Source organism: Sebastes umbrosus, chromosome 20, assembly GCF_015220745.1.
Source record: "Sebastes umbrosus isolate fSebUmb1 chromosome 20, fSebUmb1.pri, whole genome shotgun sequence".
NCBI lineage: Eukaryota > Metazoa > Chordata > Actinopteri > Perciformes > Sebastidae > Sebastes > Sebastes umbrosus.
Window position 1 is genome coordinate 13958729 of NC_051288.1, and position 18810 is coordinate 13977538.

General features: G+C 39.1%; 1 protein-coding gene across 1 annotated transcript; it reads left to right on the forward strand.

Moving 5' to 3' along the window:
* The first annotated feature begins 1531 nt into the window (after window positions 1-1531).
* On the forward strand, window positions 1532-17891 carry LOC119479473 (alpha-tectorin-like). The gene is made up of 28 exons (XM_037755098.1): window positions 1532-1565; window positions 2170-2238; window positions 2506-2529; window positions 3150-3173; window positions 3785-3808; window positions 4422-4451; window positions 5068-5183; window positions 6194-6472; window positions 6572-6667; window positions 6803-6968; window positions 7510-7910; window positions 8005-8581; window positions 8673-9256; window positions 9465-10020; window positions 10105-10703; window positions 10867-11024; window positions 11137-11528; window positions 11708-11904; window positions 12918-13313; window positions 13432-13715; window positions 13894-14171; window positions 14267-14386; window positions 15007-15191; window positions 15291-15451; window positions 16529-16780; window positions 16900-17059; window positions 17156-17258; window positions 17355-17891. The coding sequence occupies exons 2-28, from the start codon at window positions 2193-2195 to the stop codon at window positions 17462-17464; spliced, it is 6318 nt and encodes a 2105-aa protein (XP_037611026.1). The 5' UTR covers window positions 1532-1565; window positions 2170-2192; the 3' UTR covers window positions 17465-17891.
* Window positions 17892-18810: the final 919 nt, after the last annotated feature.

Consider the following 18810-nt stretch of genomic DNA (forward strand, 5'->3'; position numbering starts at 1 on the left):
TGGAAGTGGAAATGAGTCGGATTTTGTGACATTGTTGACCTTACGGAAGTCTGAACAAAACCTGGGAGTGTTATCGGATTGGGCGCAAGCAAGCAAGCTGACGCCCAGCAAGAAGAGGATCTGCAATACCATTACTAAGCATATACATCCAGATACTTAATTTTCTCTGGATGAACATGATAAAACCTCTGCTTAATGGGTTTACAATCTCCAACATCTACATCGTGCTCCAACAAATGTGTGCGAGTAGGCGTATCACCAAACCGACATGGATGTCGCTTAATCAAGTCTACTACCTGGCTACGCTTGGAACCCTCCAAATGGCTCGACAAGCCCTCCAGATCCTACAGAGATTCCAAATTTTTAAGACGACCATAAAGTACTGCTTCATCTGGGCCTGACACAAGGAGGAGCCTGAGGAGATTATGTGTTCGGCCGTGTGTAAGTGTGTATGTGCATCTGTCTGTCCACAGCTAATCTCGCATACTACTGGGCTCACAGGTGTAATATCTTTTGTGCTCATTTATGACTGTATGCTCAAGTTTGCGGTGATTCACACTTTTTGAAAAACATTATTTTTTTTATTTTTTTTTATTCATTTATACTATCATTGACTGCTGATTTCTCACTGCTTTTAACTGGCCGGTAGAGGCTGTAAGTCATCGACTGCTTCAGTGTGGAATCTTGTTTCCGCTAGGGATTAGGAATTGTTCCTCTCTTGATTTAGTCCCATTTCTATGGCAGTAGAAGTTAGTTCATGCTTTTTTACAATGGTGACCAATGACACTTAAAGCCCCCCTCCAGCCAGTTTTACTTCCTGTTTTTTGGTTAACGTTCTTTCTCAAACAGAGAATGGGATAGTGGTTAATAGTCAGACGTAATTCATTACCATGGCAACCAGATTAAATCGTCTTTCAACCCATTTAGATGAATTTACTGTTTCTCAGACCACAAATGAGACAAGATTTAGCACAACACACCAACCTTCTCTCACTTGCCCTCTTCTTCACCGTCTCCTCCTGGCAAGGCGGCAGTTTTGGGACGTTTTGGAGGTGCACCGTCCACCAGCACTGGCCACTCTTGCCCCAGCTCCCAGCACCGAAACCTCACCGGGCTGCACCGTGATTAGTTTATTCTCTAACGGGACTTTTCTCTTGTTTTCTTTTGGGCTGAAAGTTGTGCGCTCCCCGTCGTTCGGACCTGAAACAAATTTGGCAAACATTTTGGCTAATCAACTTAGTCAGGAAATGACTCAAATAAATATGAAATATAGAAATGCCAAAATACACTGGAGGGGGGCTTCAAATAGCTTCCTTACTCAAAGTACTAAAGCTTTTGGTAAAATATGACATCACGTTGTGATAATCTGCGTTGTTCTTGATGCAAAATGGAATGTTTGGTTCGCTTGTTATAAGGAAGCAATAAGATTGTTTCCATCCGATACTCCTGTAACTGGTTGAACAACAGATTTATTGGGACTGTGCCAGCTTTTTACAGTATAAAGCCTTGTTGCAGTGCTGCAGTCTCCAATGGGCAACTCAACAACCAAAGAAGCATATAAACAGGTAATTTTTTTCCAACTGAATTACAGTAAGAACTTAATTGAGAATTTTAACTATATTGGAGTTAAACAAACAATTTCCACATTGCACTGACAAAATGCATTTACTTTAAGAAAGCAATGTTTCATTTTCACAGACATTTTCATTTGACACTGTCAATATTCTATTTTTATTAGCATTATTTCCTCAGACACATAGGTGATGTTTTCCGTCTTGTTTAGCAGTTAGCAGGATGTAAATCACATGTTATATGATAACATATTTGACAAATGATAGAAAATTAGGCTGATCCAAACAAGTGAATTCCTTTTTGTGCAGCTCCAGATTTATTTTGCTCTTTTAAAATTTGTGTAATTTTCTAAGAAACTATTACACTTACAATACATGAATACAAAAACGTTGCAGATGTATAATGTGTATAATGGACATTTGTATATCTGGATCAATACGAATTTAAATCTCTAAACATCTCTTTTTGCTATTAAAACCATAAAAACAGATTTACAGGACTATGCATCCTTAGTGGGGTATGCAGTCTCTGCAGTCTTATTTATTTATTTATTTTTTTTATTCCTTTGAAATTTAATTAATTCTATTTGGTCAGCAGGTTTGAATATTTGGCTTTGGAGAATGGCGAGTCAAATAATGTTGCCTGTGTTGCTTTTGGGGATGATAAGTAAGTATCTAATTAAATCAAATTAAGTTGAAGTACAGTACAGAAAATCTCTAAGTCATTTGCTTTGTTTTACTATAATAAACACGTAACATAATACATAGTACATAATACGAGGCTGAAAATTGAATTAAATTGAATTAAATATTCAATTAAATTAACTTATACTTCTGTAGCTAAATGTATGTAAATTCACTAACTGACATTTGTTTATTGATGTTAGCAGACTCTGATTTTTATCCAATTATATTTATGTGTTTGTTTTCATAGGTACGGTATCTCCTCAGGTTTCAAGTAAGTTGAAGTTTAAATAATCTTTTAGTCATTTGTTCATACTTTTAACAGATCAGTCATACAATCAGTAGCTCAAAGCAGTTTTAACTTCAAGGTTATATGTATTTCCCCTGGATTACAGCTGATATCACTGCTGTATGATTGTTTGTTAGCAGGAATAAGTAGCTTTGAACAGAACGTGTTAGCTGCAGCTTACGTCAAGCTAAATTTCAAGTTATTTTTCCCTTTTAAGGTTTTGAAGTTTATAGAGACTATAGAATGATAGCACACAGTATAAAATATTAAACATGAATTTCTTACTACACTATTATAATAATACACAATTTACATCCCATGAGAGTGTTTAGTGTTACAGTGCGTTCATATAGCACAGCAAAAGCAAAGGGTGTGGACTGAAGGTTGGGGAGGTACTGCACTTTGACACCAGAGGCAATGGTTTGCTTTGCTTTGTTATACGTATCAAGTTACATAATACCAAGCTGAAAATTTAATTAAATTCAATTTATATTAATTTTTACTTCTGTAGATGCATTTATGTAAATTCACTGACTGACATTTGTTAATTGATGTTAGCAGACTCTGATTTTCATCCAATTATATTTATGTGTTTGTTTTCATAGCTACAACGACTCCTCAGACTACAAGTGAGTTGAAATTTAAATAATCTTTTAGTCATTTGTTCATATCTCAACAGGTCAGTCTTACAATCAGTAGCTCAAAGCAGTTTTATACTTCAAGATTATACGTATTTCCCCTGGATTACAGCTAATACCACTGCTGTATGATTGTTTGTTTGTTAGCAGGAATAAGTAACTTTGAAGAGAAGATGTTAGCTGCAGCTTATTTCAAGCTAAATTTCAAGTTATTTGTCCCTTTTAAGGTTTTGAAATATATAGTGACTATAAAATGACAGCACACAGTATAAAGTACTATACATGAATTTATTACTGAAATGTTACAGTAGTACACAATTTACATCCAATGAGAGTGTTTAGTGTTACAGTGCATTCATATAGTACAGCAAAAGCAAAGGGTGTGAACTGGTACCGCACTTTGATACCAGAGGCAATGGTTTGCTTTGCTTTGTTATACTTAACAAGTTACATTATACAAGGCTGAAAATTTAATTAAATTCAGTTATATGAACTTTTACTTCTGTAGATGCATTTATGTAAATGTACTAACTGACATATGTTAATTAATGTTAGCAGACTCTGATTTTTATCCAATTATATTTATTTGTTTGTTTTCATAGGTTTGGCAGGTCCTTCGATTCCAAGTAAGTTGAAATTTGAATAATCTTTTAGTCATTTGTTCATACTCTTCACAGATCAGTCATACAATCAGTAGCTCAAAGCAGGTTTTACTTCAAGATTATATGTATTTTCCCTGGATTACAGCTAATACCACTGCTGTATGATTGTTTGTTAGTAGGAATAAGTAGCTTTGAACAGAAAATGTTAGCTGCAGCTCATGTCAAGCTAAGTTGATTTGTCCCTTTTAAAGTTTTGAAATATATAGTGACTATAAAATGACAGCACACAGTATAAAGTATTATATGTGAATTTATTATTGAACTGTTATAGTAGTTCACAATTTACATCCCATGCGAGTGTTTAGTGTTACAGTGCGCTCATATAGTACAGCAAAAGCAAAGGATGTGAACTGGAGGTTGGGGAGGTACCACACTTTGACACCAGAGGCAATGGTTTGCTTTGCTTTGTTATACTTAACAAGTTACATAATACCAGGCTGAAGATTGAATTAAATTAAATTATATTAAGTTTTACTTCTGTAGATGAATTTATGTAAATGTATTAACTGACATATGTTAATTGATGTTAGCAGACTCAGATTTTTATCCAAATATATTTATGTGTTTGTTTTCATAGCTACAACGACTACCGTGATTACGGCGATAAGTAAGTTGAAATTGAAATAATCTTTTAGTCATTTGTTCATACTCTTAACAGATCAGTCATACAATCAGTACCTCAAAGCAGTTTTTACTTCAATATTATGCCTATTTCACCTGGATTACAGTTTATACCACTGCTGTATGATTGATTGTTGTTTGTTCGCAGGAATAAGTAGCTTTGAACAGAAGGTGTTAGCTTCAGCCTATGTCAAGCTTAATTTCAAGTTATTTGTCCCTTTTAAGGTTTTGAAATATATAGTGACTATAAAATGACAGCACACAGTATAAAGTATTGTACATGAATTTATTACTATACTGTTATAATAGTACACAATTTACATCCCATGCGAGTGTTTAGTGTTACAGTGCGTTCATATAGCACAGTAAAAGCAAAGGGTGTGGACTGGAGGTTGGGGAGGTACCGCACTTTGATACCAGAGGCAATGGTTTGCTTTGCTTTGTTATACTTAACAAGTTACATAATACCAGGCTGAAAAATAGTTAAAATTAAAAAAACAAAAAAAACACAGTTTAACCTTTGCCAATATGGCATTTGCCAAAAACACCAATATGAGCATTTTATATTTTTTTAAAAATGTGGTGTCTTTTGTTCTTTCTAGTACCCCTCTACCCCACTGAGGGAACCAGAAGCTCTGCCTCAGATGATGGAAGTTCTCCTCGAATTCCCCTGCAACGACCTTTTGTGTATTTCGGACGGACGCATAATCAGATTTATGTATGTAACAATATTATTAGCATTTACTAAATCCATAAATTATTATTAATTAATAAATAAGAGAAGCACATTCTGAAATATTTTATGAAATGAATAATACTTTTTTTAACTTCTACCTAAACAGTAACACTTTATAATAACTATCATTTATAAATGGTAAATTGATAGTTAATTAAAATTTAGTTAATAGTTACTTTACTGTTAACGAACCATGAAATGATAATTAATAATGTTTACTAATTATTAGAAATGCTATAATTAACGTTAGTTTAAAAGTTTTTTTTATAAACTTTTATATAATATATTAAGTATTTGTTAATGATTACGAAATGATTTGTGAACATTTCAGAAATTGTTTATAAACATCTACAAACATTACATAGATAGATAAATCAGATATTTGTAACACTTTTTTAATGGTTTATAATTGATTTGTAAACCATTTATAAACATGATTTGGATGGCTTTTATAAAGTTGCAACTAATTCTAATATCTTGTTAAATGGTTACTAAATGCTTTGTAAAGCATTTAAAACCATTATCTAAATAGATAGTATTAAAAGTATTAACTATCTATGTAATGTTTATGGATGTTTTACAAACGATTTCTTAAAAGTTTAGAAATAATTTGGTAATCATTAACAAATACTTAATATAGTATGTCAAATGTTATAATGTGTACAACAATAAACTGTTAATAAATACTTTAATAATGCAATCCAAATGTAATTGTTATCGTCTCCTATCAGCTATGATACAATATATAATTTATAAATGAATTATTTCATATTACACAAACTAATGATAAAATAACATAAATTATAGCATAACTAATAATTGGTAAACATTATTAATTATCATTTCATTGTTTGTTAACAGTAAAATAACTATTACAAAGTTTAATTAACTATCAATTTACCATTTATAAGTGATTTCTAAGTTTATTATAACGTGTTACCATACGTACTAATTCTTTGTCAGTAAGAACTGGTTTACTTTTTGGTTTCCAGGTGAACCACAATGGACACCTGACCTTTAACAGTCCTTGGAGTAGTTTCACAGCTCAAAGGATTCCAGTGCGTGGATCCAGAGACCTCATTGCTCCATTCTGGACAGATTTAGACAACAGAGAAAATGGTCAGATCATCTACAACCAATACACCAGTGGTAGTATCCTCGGACGAGCTACAGAAGACATTAATCGTTACTTCCCAGCTTTGAACTTCAGGGCCAACTGGGTCTTTGTTGCAACATGGTATCAGGTGGCTTACTATCCAAGAACTGGAACAGTAAGTCATCTTGTTCTAAATGAGGAAACACATATGATGTGTATTTTACCTATTACTTCCTATATTTACTATAATAACCACATGTACATTTTTTTTCAGCAAACAACGGCCCAAGCAGTCTTGATCTCTGGTGGCCAGTACTCGTTTGTGCTGATGAATTATGGGATAATAGCCTTTACAACTCGCAATGTACAGGTTAGAGCCATTAAAATTATATGCAATATACATTGTAAAAAGTTGCCATGCCTTATTTAAATCTGAATGCAATAATGGAAATGCACAAATACAAAAAACTTTAACTACTTTTATCTATGTGACATGTATTTCCAGGTTGGATATGACACACAAAACTCCCCTCACCATTTCTCCATCCCTGGATCATTCTCTAACACTGCATCAGGCAGTAATTCAACTTTCCGCCTGAGCAGCAATGTCAATGTAACCGGTCGCTGGGCTTTCCGGTTAGACGAAGGATTAAGAGGCTGCACTTTCAATGGTAAGACCAGAACCAGAGGGTGGTCACCAAAGGTACTTCTTTACAGTAATGTACATATATGATCACCACTCCATGAAGATATTGGAAATTCTGACGATAAATCTCTGCTTGTTGAAGTATGTTTTATATGCTGCACACAGCTGAGTATATTGTGCACTGAACTGCTATTACATTAGAATATGGTGACATACAAATGAACTGTGTTGCAAGTCAAGTTTTAAAAAAAAATTCTTTAATTTCATTATTTTGTGATTTGCTTTGGTATGCCGAAGTATTTCTTAAAAGTAAAATGGTAATGTATTCTACAAGGTCAAGACGCTGACCATGATAATGTCCCCAGTTTAAGATGGCTAGGGATCATTCTTGCATGTCATCCTCCTTTCTACCCTCTCATTTCCTGTTACCACTCTACTGTTTGCTATAAAAACAAAGGCAAAAATGCTCCCAAAATCTTTGAAAATCAAATGTTTTAAATGCTAATAGTGTTTGCATGTTGAAGTCAATGCCTTTCAAGGAAACTTTCTTTTTATTTTCTTCAAAGATCAACCCGTGCAGCTGGGTGACTCATTCTGGAGTGACAGTACCTGTGCACAGAAGTGCACTTGCACCTCAACAGGCCTGCAGTGTGTCAGCCAACCCTGCTCCTTTTCCCAAATCTGCCGACCTACTTCCTTTCAGTTCTCCTGCCAGACGGTGCGGAGAGGCATCTGCTCATTAAGTGGTGATCCACATTACTATACCTTCGATAAGAAAGCGTTTGACTTCATGGGCACCTGCACTTATGTTATTTCTGAGCAATGGGGTCGTGGGCTGCCCTACTACAGAGTAGAGGGCAAGAATGAGCATCGGGGCAACACTCGAGCCTCTTGGACACGACTGGTCAAAGTGTACGTCTATAATGAAACCATCGAGCTTGTCAAGGGACATCCTGCTGCAGCCAAGGTTAGAACTAAGAACTAAGTCTCCACTTACTGTAATATTTTTTATTTAGTACATATTTTTACAACTGTGTCTTTGCTTGCTGGTGTGCTTTCAGGTCAATGGCATCTTTGCAGCCACTCCATTCTATCTCAACAACGGCGCAATCCATGTTTATAACTCAGGATTTTCTGTGGTCATCAGTACTGCCTTTGGCTTGGAGGTGTCTTATGACGCAAATCATTATGTTAGGATCGGTGTGCCCTACACTTACCAGAATGCAACATGCGGCCTGTGTGGAAACTTCAACAATCGCCCTGAGGATGACTTTCAAACCCGCCAAGGCGAGCTTGTGAGCTCTGAAGTGGTGTTTGGCAACAGTTGGCAAGCATTAGGGGACAATGAGACTGATTGTGAGCCCCGATGTGCAGGGCAAAGCTGTGCTGCCTGCACTGTGGCTCAGAGAGCTTTGTACAGCAATACTGCCCATTGTGGTATCCTCCAGAGCAGTTCTGGACCTTTTGCTGGTTGCCATCATCAACTTCCCCCACAGACCTTTGTGCAAGGCTGTGTGTTTGATCTGTGTGTTGTAGGAGGGTACCAACCCATTCTGTGCCAAGCCCTAAATGTGTATGCAAGTCTGTGTCAACAAAATGGTATACAGTTGCCAAACTGGAGAAGACAAGGCTTCTGTGGTATGTCTGTCCGTCAATCAAGAAGATTTCAAAGAATCCTTTGGGTAAAATGTCCATGATGTCAATATCAATGTTGTTTTCTTGTTTCTAGAAATCATCTGCCCAGCCAACAGTGACTTTGTGTCCCAAGGCACAGGATGTCCAGCCACCTGTGTCAATCCTAATTCTACCAACAACTGCCCTCTCCCTTCCCGGGAGAGCTGCATCTGCAATTCAGGCTACATCCTCAGTGCTGGAGTCTGCGTCCCTCATGCTGAGTGTGGCTGCAGCTTTGAGGGTCGCTACTATCGCTCTGGAGAAACTGTAATACTAGACGAGGACTGTGGGAGACGCTGTATCTGCAGTAGTGGTTCCATGACCTGCCGCTCCCATGTCTGTGGACCATTAGAGTCTTGCAGGGTGGAAGAGGGAGTAAGAGGATGCAGACCTAACAGTTATGCAACATGCTGTATAAAAGGTCAAGGGTCATATCATACATTTGATGGACTGACTTACCATTATCCTGGGGCGTGTCAATTGACCCTTGCCAAAGTAATGGGATTGTCTAGTTACCCAAATTTTGAGGTGACAGCAGCAAAAGTGCCCAGAGGCCAACAAGGTTTTGCTCGGTTCCTGAAGTTTGAGGCGGAGGGAACACAAATTTCCATTGAAATGACAAACAGCAGGGAAGTTCAGGTAAGTCATATAAAATATTTCAAGAGCTTATGAAGAGAAATGAGTGGTGACAGAAGAGAGAAGTTTTAAATATAGGATTATTTCTGTCTTGCATGTTGCAATCTTGTTTAGATCAACACATAAAAGGAAACACCAAAGATTGATTAATATAAACTGAAAACCTTGTTACCCATAAAATCTGACACTGGTTGTTTAAATGGTCCTTTAGGTTGACGGTCAGCGGATCAGTCTACCATTCAGCTCCGCGTCCAGTCGAATCCAGATCTACCACAGCAGCATTCACAGTATCATCCTTCGCACCTCCTTTGGTGTAACTGTGCAGACAGTCTGGCCTCACTTTGTGCGTGTCACTGCACCTGGTATCTACAACGGCTCACTGGGTGGACTCTGTGGTAATTACAATGGTCACTCACATGACGACTTCCGCATACCCAATGGCGTCCTGGTCCACAGCTCTCAGGACTTTGGGGACAGTTGGCGAGATGGCCCCCTCACGGCACACTGCGTGGAAAGTGTAACTCATAACTCACTGACAACAAATTACAATTCTAGTGAGTACTGTGGCATTCTTGCCTCACCGCATGGGCCATTTGCCCAGTGTTTGGCCATGGTGAACCCACAGCAGCATGTGGATGCATGTGTGGAGATCCTTAGAGCCTCTAGAGATCCAGCATCAGCTCTATGTGAGGTCCTACGAGATTATGCACTAATATGTCAACAGAAGGGTGTTGCCTTAGGACACTGGAGGAATGCAACTGGCTGTGGTAAGCACCTTTCCCCCTTTTGATGTAGGTAGTTTTGATATAATATAATGATTTTGCTTAATTAATTGCTTTGTTTTTCTGTAGAGCAAAACTGCCCTCAAAACAGCCATCATGAAGTCTGTGGAAGTACTTGTCCTTCCACCTGCCCCAGCCTCGCTTTCCCTTTCACCTGTGACACTGTGTGTCAGGATGGGTGCCAGTGTGATGATGGTTTTATCCTCAACGGCAACCAGTGCGTACCACCTACAGGCTGTGGATGCAATCACCAGGGACGCTATCGGCGGGGGGGCGAACAATTCTTGCACGGTGATGAGTGTCAGAGCTTGTGTACCTGTAATGGCACTACAGCGGCAGTCCACTGTATCCCCAACTCCTGTGGTCCCCAAGAGTCCTGCCGTGTGGTGGAGGGAGAGTTTGGCTGCCATCCCAACCTTCATGGCACCTGCACTGCCGGCGGTGACCCTCACTACTTCACCTTTGATAGCAAGCGCTATGACTTCCACGGAACCTGCCTCTATGTTATGGCGACTCCTTGTAACGCCACTGATGGACTCCACCATTTTTCAGTGGAAGCTAAGAATGAGCCGTTGGGAGGGCTGGGAATTTCAGTCCTATCTGAAGTTTTTGTAAATGTGTGGGGGTATCGAGTGCATATGTCAAGGCGGAGCCGCGGTGTGGTACAGGTGAGTTGCACATATTCAGAACTATTGAAGAAGGTCTTTATCAATTCATTCCTCTGACTCTACTTAATCTATACTGGATTTTACAGCTGTCATTTTTAAAAACACCAGAACGCAAATACAAATCTATGATTGTTCATCCAATTTTGTTTTTCCAATGTTAAAGGTGAATGGAGTAACTAAAAACTTACCTATTCTCTTGAATGGAGCTCGTGTATCTATCTATGCAAGGGGATTGAACATATATGTCGATGCTGATTTTGGCCTGAGTGTCATGTACGATGGATCGTATTCTATGTCAATCTCTGTACCTTCAAATTACAGGTAACCTCCATTTACTGTAGGCTATGTTTAACTGCTTTAGTTTACGTTCTGAAAAATTATTTTATTGCGAATATTTGACCTTCAATCTATCAACATATTGTCTTCAATCCAGTGGGAAAACATGTGGACTTTGTGGAAACTTCAATGGAAATCCAAATGACGAGTTCCACACTCCATCTGGAACGTTGGTCAGCACTCCACAAGAGTTTGGGACAGCTTGGAAAGTGGCAGGAAACTACACCTGCAGTGATGGGTGTGGCTCCTCCTGCCCACAATGCACCAATGAGGGACCTGCTAGAGCCCAATGTGAGGTGATTTTATCAGCCAGCGGCCCCTTCAGCTTCTGCCATGAGCAGGTGGACCCAGCGCCATATTTCAATAGCTGTGTGTTTGATGTTTGTCTTCGGGGAAATGAGTTCCTATGCACGGACATTCAGGAATACGCCAGTGCCTGTCAGTCTGCTAATGTTCAAATCTACCCTTGGAGACTGAACACCAACTGCAGTAAGTCGACCAGTCAATGTGTTGTTTGTCTACTTTACAAACAGACTAGGAAACAATCAAAGAAGCGTTTCCCAAGAAAAAGTCTCAACCTACTGCATCTACATACATGCTTAGTTAATTGACAGACTCAATCATTTTTAGCCATCTGACATCCATCATTTCTTTCCTCACTTATAAAGGTATTGACTGTCCAGCCAACAGTCATTATGAGCTGTGTGGTACCGACTGTGCCCACACCTGTGCCAGCAGCGTTGATGCGACCTGTGAGCAGGTTTGCTCGGAGGGATGTTTCTGTGATGAAGGTTTACTCAGGGGTGGGACGAGTTGTGTCCCTGAGGGAAACTGTGGCTGTCAATATGAAGGCTTCTACTACGATGTAAGTCATATAGTTGTAAATGAATAGAACACCAGATTTGTATAACTATGCCTGAATAATACATCTGATTGTCTCAATGATTTCAGTCTTTGCACATATAACCATTTCCCTTTGATCAACCATCAACATTAGTGTGCTTTACAATGAAACTATCCTCATTTGCCTAAAATTATCAAGTAACAAGTTATTTTGCAATACTGTAAAGAGAAGACCAAAACAACACTACAATAGTGGCTCTGTTTATCATCAGATTACTCAAACCTGGAAGAACGATTTGCTACTTTATTGTGCGACATGTATTGTGTGTAAAAACTGGTATTTTGTACCTTGACCCACCAACTGTGATAGCAGCTGCCGCACTTATAAGTGTCAGAATACTGGCTGACTGTAGCCTCAGATTGTGCTTTTCACACCTTATATACACAAAATTAACCCTATTTACATCTACTCTCCCCATGACACCTCCATTTTGTCCTGCTTTTCTCTTGTTAACACCATTTGTCCGTTGTTTTTTTTTTCTATTTTATTACCTAAAATTGTCATATACAGTACATGTGTGTTACTATACAATATGGCATATGTATATGAACGTGTTGCATATGTTAACAAAGTAAATGAAATGGACAATAGCATTTAAGACAAAAGTCAGACAAGGAAAGGGAAAACACACATCTCTGGTTCTTACCTTGTGCTCCAGTCTATTGCTAAAAGGAGATTTTTTACTATTGAATTTCAAGAAACATTTTAGCAAAGCTGCAAGCAACAAGATTGAGTGACAACTTGGTAGAAAACAATGACAATCAGGTTCCAAGCAGTGTAGCTATATCGTTTTACGGTAAAAAAAATAAATAAATAGCAAATCACATGACTACAATTTAGTGTGTGATAGGCTACAGACAGAACAATGACAATTTCATTATCCCAGTCCACTCAGCAGCCGTTTTGTGTTATTAATGTAGCACATGCTAAATTTGTATCATTTTTTATGCATGTCTTTGTCTCACCTGTTGCAGCCTCTCGAGTCCTTCTGGACAGACGATTGCTCCAAGTACTGTGAATGCCATGGTCCCCATGACCTGCGCTGTTATGCTGCATCTTGCACCCCTACACAAGAGTGCACCATCAGAAATGGCCAGCGGGGCTGTTTTGATCAAATGTCTACTAGCACTACGTTGGGGGAGCCACATTACATCACCTTTGATGGGGCATTGGCTCATTTCCAGGGCACATGCTCTTACATCATTACTGAGAGTGTGAGGCACGGCCTCAATGAAACACAGTTTCAGGTAGTAGGCACCAATAATCACCGTGGCAACAACCGCGTGTCGTTTCTGTCCGCAGTGGATATATACCTCTCAAATCAAAGAGAGAGTGTGCATATCAGGATTGGACCCAACAAAATAGTGAAGGTAAACCATTTATTACTTTGAAGATGAAAAACTTTCTAAATCGGTTTGGTGTAAACATACGTAACGACAAGTGCCTCCTCACCCTTCTTTATCTTTCTATTATCTTTCACCCTACCAGGTGAATGGAAGTGCCGTGTCTCTTCCCACCACTGTAGGAACCTTAGCTCGGATGGTCAGAGAGGGAGGCTACATAGTGGTCGATGCCATTGATTTGGTAGTCCACTTTGATGGCCGTAGTACTTTACTGGTCAGAGTACACTATCGCCGTCAAAATAGAGTCATCGGGATGTATGGAAACTTCAACGGTGATCCTGCAGATGACAAAGTCTTGCCCAATGGCACATTGGCACAAAATGACAATCAATTTGGAAACAGCTGGAAGTCACCCACAAGCCAACCAGGGTGAGCTGAACTTGTAGGGTATTCCACGCACAAAGTGGCGTCAAAATATCATCAAAATATCATCAGTTAACAATCTTTCACTACATAAAGAAACAACAACACACTTATTACAGAAACATATGTTGTGGCAAAATAAACAAAGTCAGCCCAAGTATTAAACGTATAATGTCTTTTCTAGATGTGGATCCACCGATGAAGTGATTGGTGATGGACTGGACAACTGTCGATTTAGGGCAGAATACTCTCAGCTCTGTAGCGTCATCACCAACAGTAGCGGCCCATTCAGTGCCTGTCACCCGCACTCTGATCCTCAGCCATTCTTCAGTTCCTGTGTCTACGATCTCTGCCTCTACACTAAAGCCAATGGCATACTGTGTTCTGATGTCGCAGCCTATGAGAAAACCTGCTCTGTTTTGGGGTTAAACATCTCTGATTGGCGCTCTGCTTTGTATTGTCGTAAGTTTGCATTAGACCATAGGTATCTTCTCTCTTACCTGTTTTGTTTCTCTTTTATCACTCCTTGTCTCATCATTTCCCCACTATTTCCATAGCTGAGTCAGACCCCTGTGACCAGCTGGGCTGCACAGAGCATGAGTGGTGTGGTGAGAGGGACGGTGTGTACGGCTGCTTCTGTGATGAGCACCACCATCGGCCCAACAATATGAGCTACGGTGAGGGCAGCTCCTCTTAAAGCACTGCTTTGTTTTAAGATCGCAGAAGTGACATGTGTAAGATGAGTAGTAGACATTGCTACATAGTACAATGGCATTGTTCGTGAAACAACACGAGTGCACGGAACAATACGATCCACTCAGGTTTCGGTTTATCATAGTTCTTCCGCTAAAATCAGGTAGGATTTAGCTATGACTCCCAAAGTGCATTTCAGCAAAAAATATCAAATCCCAACCTTAAAATTCTGTTCATGCACCGCTGACGGCCAGTGGAAGCTAAAGACTACGGTGTTGAAAAAAGTGATTCTGCAATCTGCAGCTTCCGGGCCAATTTTGAATGCTTTCAGGCGCCCCTGACTGGCAACAACAATCGCTGTCAAGGCTCATGGGTATTGTAGTAATGTGAACCATCAACGATTCAAAAATGACGGACAAAACATGATTTCTCAGAAAAAAATGTTTAAATTATTTAAACTGGTGATTCAATATAAACCTATAGGATTGTGGGTTTATTACTATGAGCAACACCTTTAAAATGACATATACAGTAATCTAAAAATATTGATGAATGCAACTTTAATCATGAGACCATGTCTTTTATTTCTATCTCTCTCTCATAGACTCGTCCATCAGTTGTAACAGTAGTTCAGGCACCATGTCTGTGTCGCGCTGCCAGCTGTTTGAAGCTGGCTTCCACCCCGGCGCCCTCCACCTCCAAGATCACTCCTGCAATGGGACTGTTGAGGACGGACGACTGGTGTTCCACTTTAACAATGACGACAAGCTGTGTGGGACAACTCTCAGGGTACAGCCCATAGACTATAATATTATCAACACAGACTGAAGAAGATTTAAGACATATTACAACAAATAACTTATACCATTTTGTCATTTCAATTTTAAGAGCAATGGAACCCATTTCACCTATGAGAACCTGATCCAGGGCGATGTGGACACTCATGGAGGTCTAATCAGCCGCCAGAAAAACATTCATCTGCGTTTCTGCTGTGAATACCCTCTTTGGCAGGCCCTGTCTATGGATGTGGGCATCAACCCCGTAGAGAGGTGACAATACTATCTAATCTGCATGTTTTATTGACTTAAGTCTGTCTGTCCTTTTTTATAGTGAACATCTGTCTAAAGCAGTGGTGGAATGTAACTAAGTACATTTACGCAAATACTATGTTTAAAGCGGCAGTGGGTAGAAATGGAGCAAGTATGATTAAAAAAAAAAGTTGTTTTTATAAAACAATCACGTTATCCTGACAGTAGTGCATGAGACTGATGAAAAAAAATCATGTGCATCTGTGTCCTCCGGTGCTCCTATGGCATTGGCCAAATTTCATAGAGGAAAACAACCAATCAGAGCCGAGCTGGAGTCTGCCGTCTCTCAGCAGCTGTCAATCACTCGCAAACTCTGATCAAACGGTCAAACTAGGCAGCGCTGATCAAATATGAATCAATATTCTGTAACTGAAATGCCTATTTCTCGCCTCAAATGTTTTCAGAAACATCTTGTAGTGTACTGTTTAGCTGTTGAGAAAATACCAAGCATCGCCCACCAGCCAGAGAATAGCCAATAGGAACGCTCTCGCTCTGAAATGACCTGTGATTTGCCAAAATTGTACTTTAAGTACATTTTTCTGATTATACTGACATACTTTTACTTAAGTAACATGTATAATGCAGGACTTTTACTTGTAACAGAGTAATTTTACAGTGCTGTATTAGCACTTTTACTTGAGTAAAGGATTTGAATACTCTCTCCACCCCCGGTCCATAGTGATACGTCATGGCGTATGTAATGATAGTAGGGTTTCAATATTTACGCATTCAATTATGGTATATTTAACAGTGCTACATCTGCACCTCTGACCTTTTTTGAGTACTTATCTTCTGTGACAGTGGTGCTCTATGATGATGGTAATTACAAAGATTGGAAATAGGTGCCCTTGGTTGTCAGAAATTTTGTGTAACTGCCCACTACCCGCAATTTGCACCATCACTAATTAACTTACCATTTAAACCAACAATACAAAGAAAACTTAAAAGAAATCCAGCAAGACTTTGTTGCCAAATACCTGCCAGTGACTTGTTCCTTCTCAAGTGTAGTAACATTATGTGTTGTTGTTGTTTTCGTAGCATTGTGAGGAAGAAGCTTCCATCAGGCCGAGGACGATATTATGTGAGGATGATCCCCTACCAGGACTCTGGCTTCCGCTACCCGATGACCATTAACAGAAACATAGACATGGAAATCGACCAGAGGTTGTATGTGGAGTTACGTACAGAAGGAGTCGACGGAAGGCAGATATCTACCATTGTGGAATCTTGTTGGGCCACGCCGATCAACGTTGCCAGCTACCCCGTCCGCTGGGATCTCATAAAAGAAATGTAAAGGAGCTATTGCAACTTTATCTTATCTTAGCACGCTGATCACTGGTTTTTTAATTGCCAAAGTCTGAAAACTTTATAGTCCGTCTGATCACATTGTATCTACTACTTTCTTCCAGGTGTCCTAATCCAGCAGATACTACAGTAGAGGTAGTTCAGAATGGCGTCTCCACTGTGTCCCGATTCTCCTTCAGGATGTTCACCTTTTCCAACTTTACATCCATCTACCTTCACTGCCACGTCAGTCTGTGTCTTAAGGCACTCAACAACTGCACACCTGTAAGTACTACTGTGTTTGTGTGTTTTTTAGTGAGTTTAGATAGATTATCAACAGGTGCATCAACAGAAGCCTCTAATGTTGTTGTTGTCCTGCAGCACTGCTTCCCAGGTCACCACCACCGAAGTAGGAGGGACATATCCCTCCATGGATTTGAACAGATCTCACTAGGACCACTAATCCCGCCACAAGATAAATTAGGTAAAGATCTCTTATCTTCTCATACCTTTTGTACTTTTGATGACAGCAAGCTTGATGAATATACATTTTATGTAAATTTTGGTTCTTCTCTTGCAGTCAGAGTGGTGAGAGCTATGAGTGCTGCAGGCCAGGTGACCCCACTGCTGACCCCACTGGTGACCCTGCTAGTCGGTTTGCTGACAGCAATAACTCTGGTCTACATCTAAGACAATCCATATTCTAAAATCACTCAAGCTTTTGGATTGAATTTCTGTTTGGGAGGCCTCATCATTGTTGTGTTGTGTGACTTGTGTTTGGTGGTTAGATTAAAGGATAAGTAATTATTAATTTATAACAGTAGGTGGCGGCAATGTGCAGCATACATAAGTTGGATGTTTGAGTGTATTAGGTCCCTACCCTTAAGAACCAGAAGGGCCACATCTAGTTTTGTTCCTACCTTCATCCGTACACACAGACGCCAGCATTACTGCACTGTTACACCTACTGCCCCCGGCTCTTACTCCATGTTTTTATCATTAGCTTTTATACGTGACTTAGTTAGTATTTTTTGATATATATGTTTTATATGTTTTTAGATGTTGCATTTGTTCACTGCACAAATCACTGAAAATAAAGTAATTTGAATTGACTTGAGTACTTAGTTTCTTTTGTGGTGGTTCTTATCATTAAGTCTCTATCATATCAGAATTAGGGCTGTCAATCTATTAAAATATTTAATCGCGATTAATCACATGATTATCCGCAGTTAATCGCGATTAATTATGGTTGGACATGGTTGGTACCAATGGATTCCTCAGGTTTTTGTAGTTTCGTACAGTATGATGCCAGGATCTTCACTCTAGCCTTAAAACTGAGACATATTTGCAAATGTGGTTTATGTTTGTTTTTTGTTTTTTTTTACTGAAATACTCCTGCTTCATTAATTTACATTGATTTTCCTACTATAAGCATTTTCATTTTTGGAAGAAATTTGTGAACACTCTCCTTCTCTCTCTCTCTGCCTTTACTTTTGGTATTTAATTAAAGTATTATTGTGGATTTCTTTCCCTTTTGGATCAGGTTCTCTGGGGCCAGATTTATAGTAAGGGGGTTATTATCAGATGAAAGTATCAGATGTCACTGATGATGCAGGGCTAAATCAGAAATAGTCTAGTCTTAGTGTTGTGAATGAGCACATCTATTACTCATCTATTAAAATAGAATAGAATAGACATCTTTGTTGTGGGTACCCTGTACACGAACCAAGAGGAAAGCATCATTGATATATTAATGATGCTTTCCTCTTGGTTCGTGTATTATACAGCTCCACCAGCTGTCTCTGGGGGTTCCCTATAATCTTTCTGGCTGTTTTAACTATTTTTGTGAGCTTGCTTTTGCTTCTAGCCCCCAAATTTCCATACCAGCATGTTGTTGTTGATAGCGGATCCTAATCACCTAAATCCAAAGTTAGCTGAATAACATATTCTCCTTGTTCCCTGATTTTGAACCATCTCTGCACCATTCAGTTTGTTATTTTTGATGGGCTAATATTAAGTATTGCTTACTAGTGAAA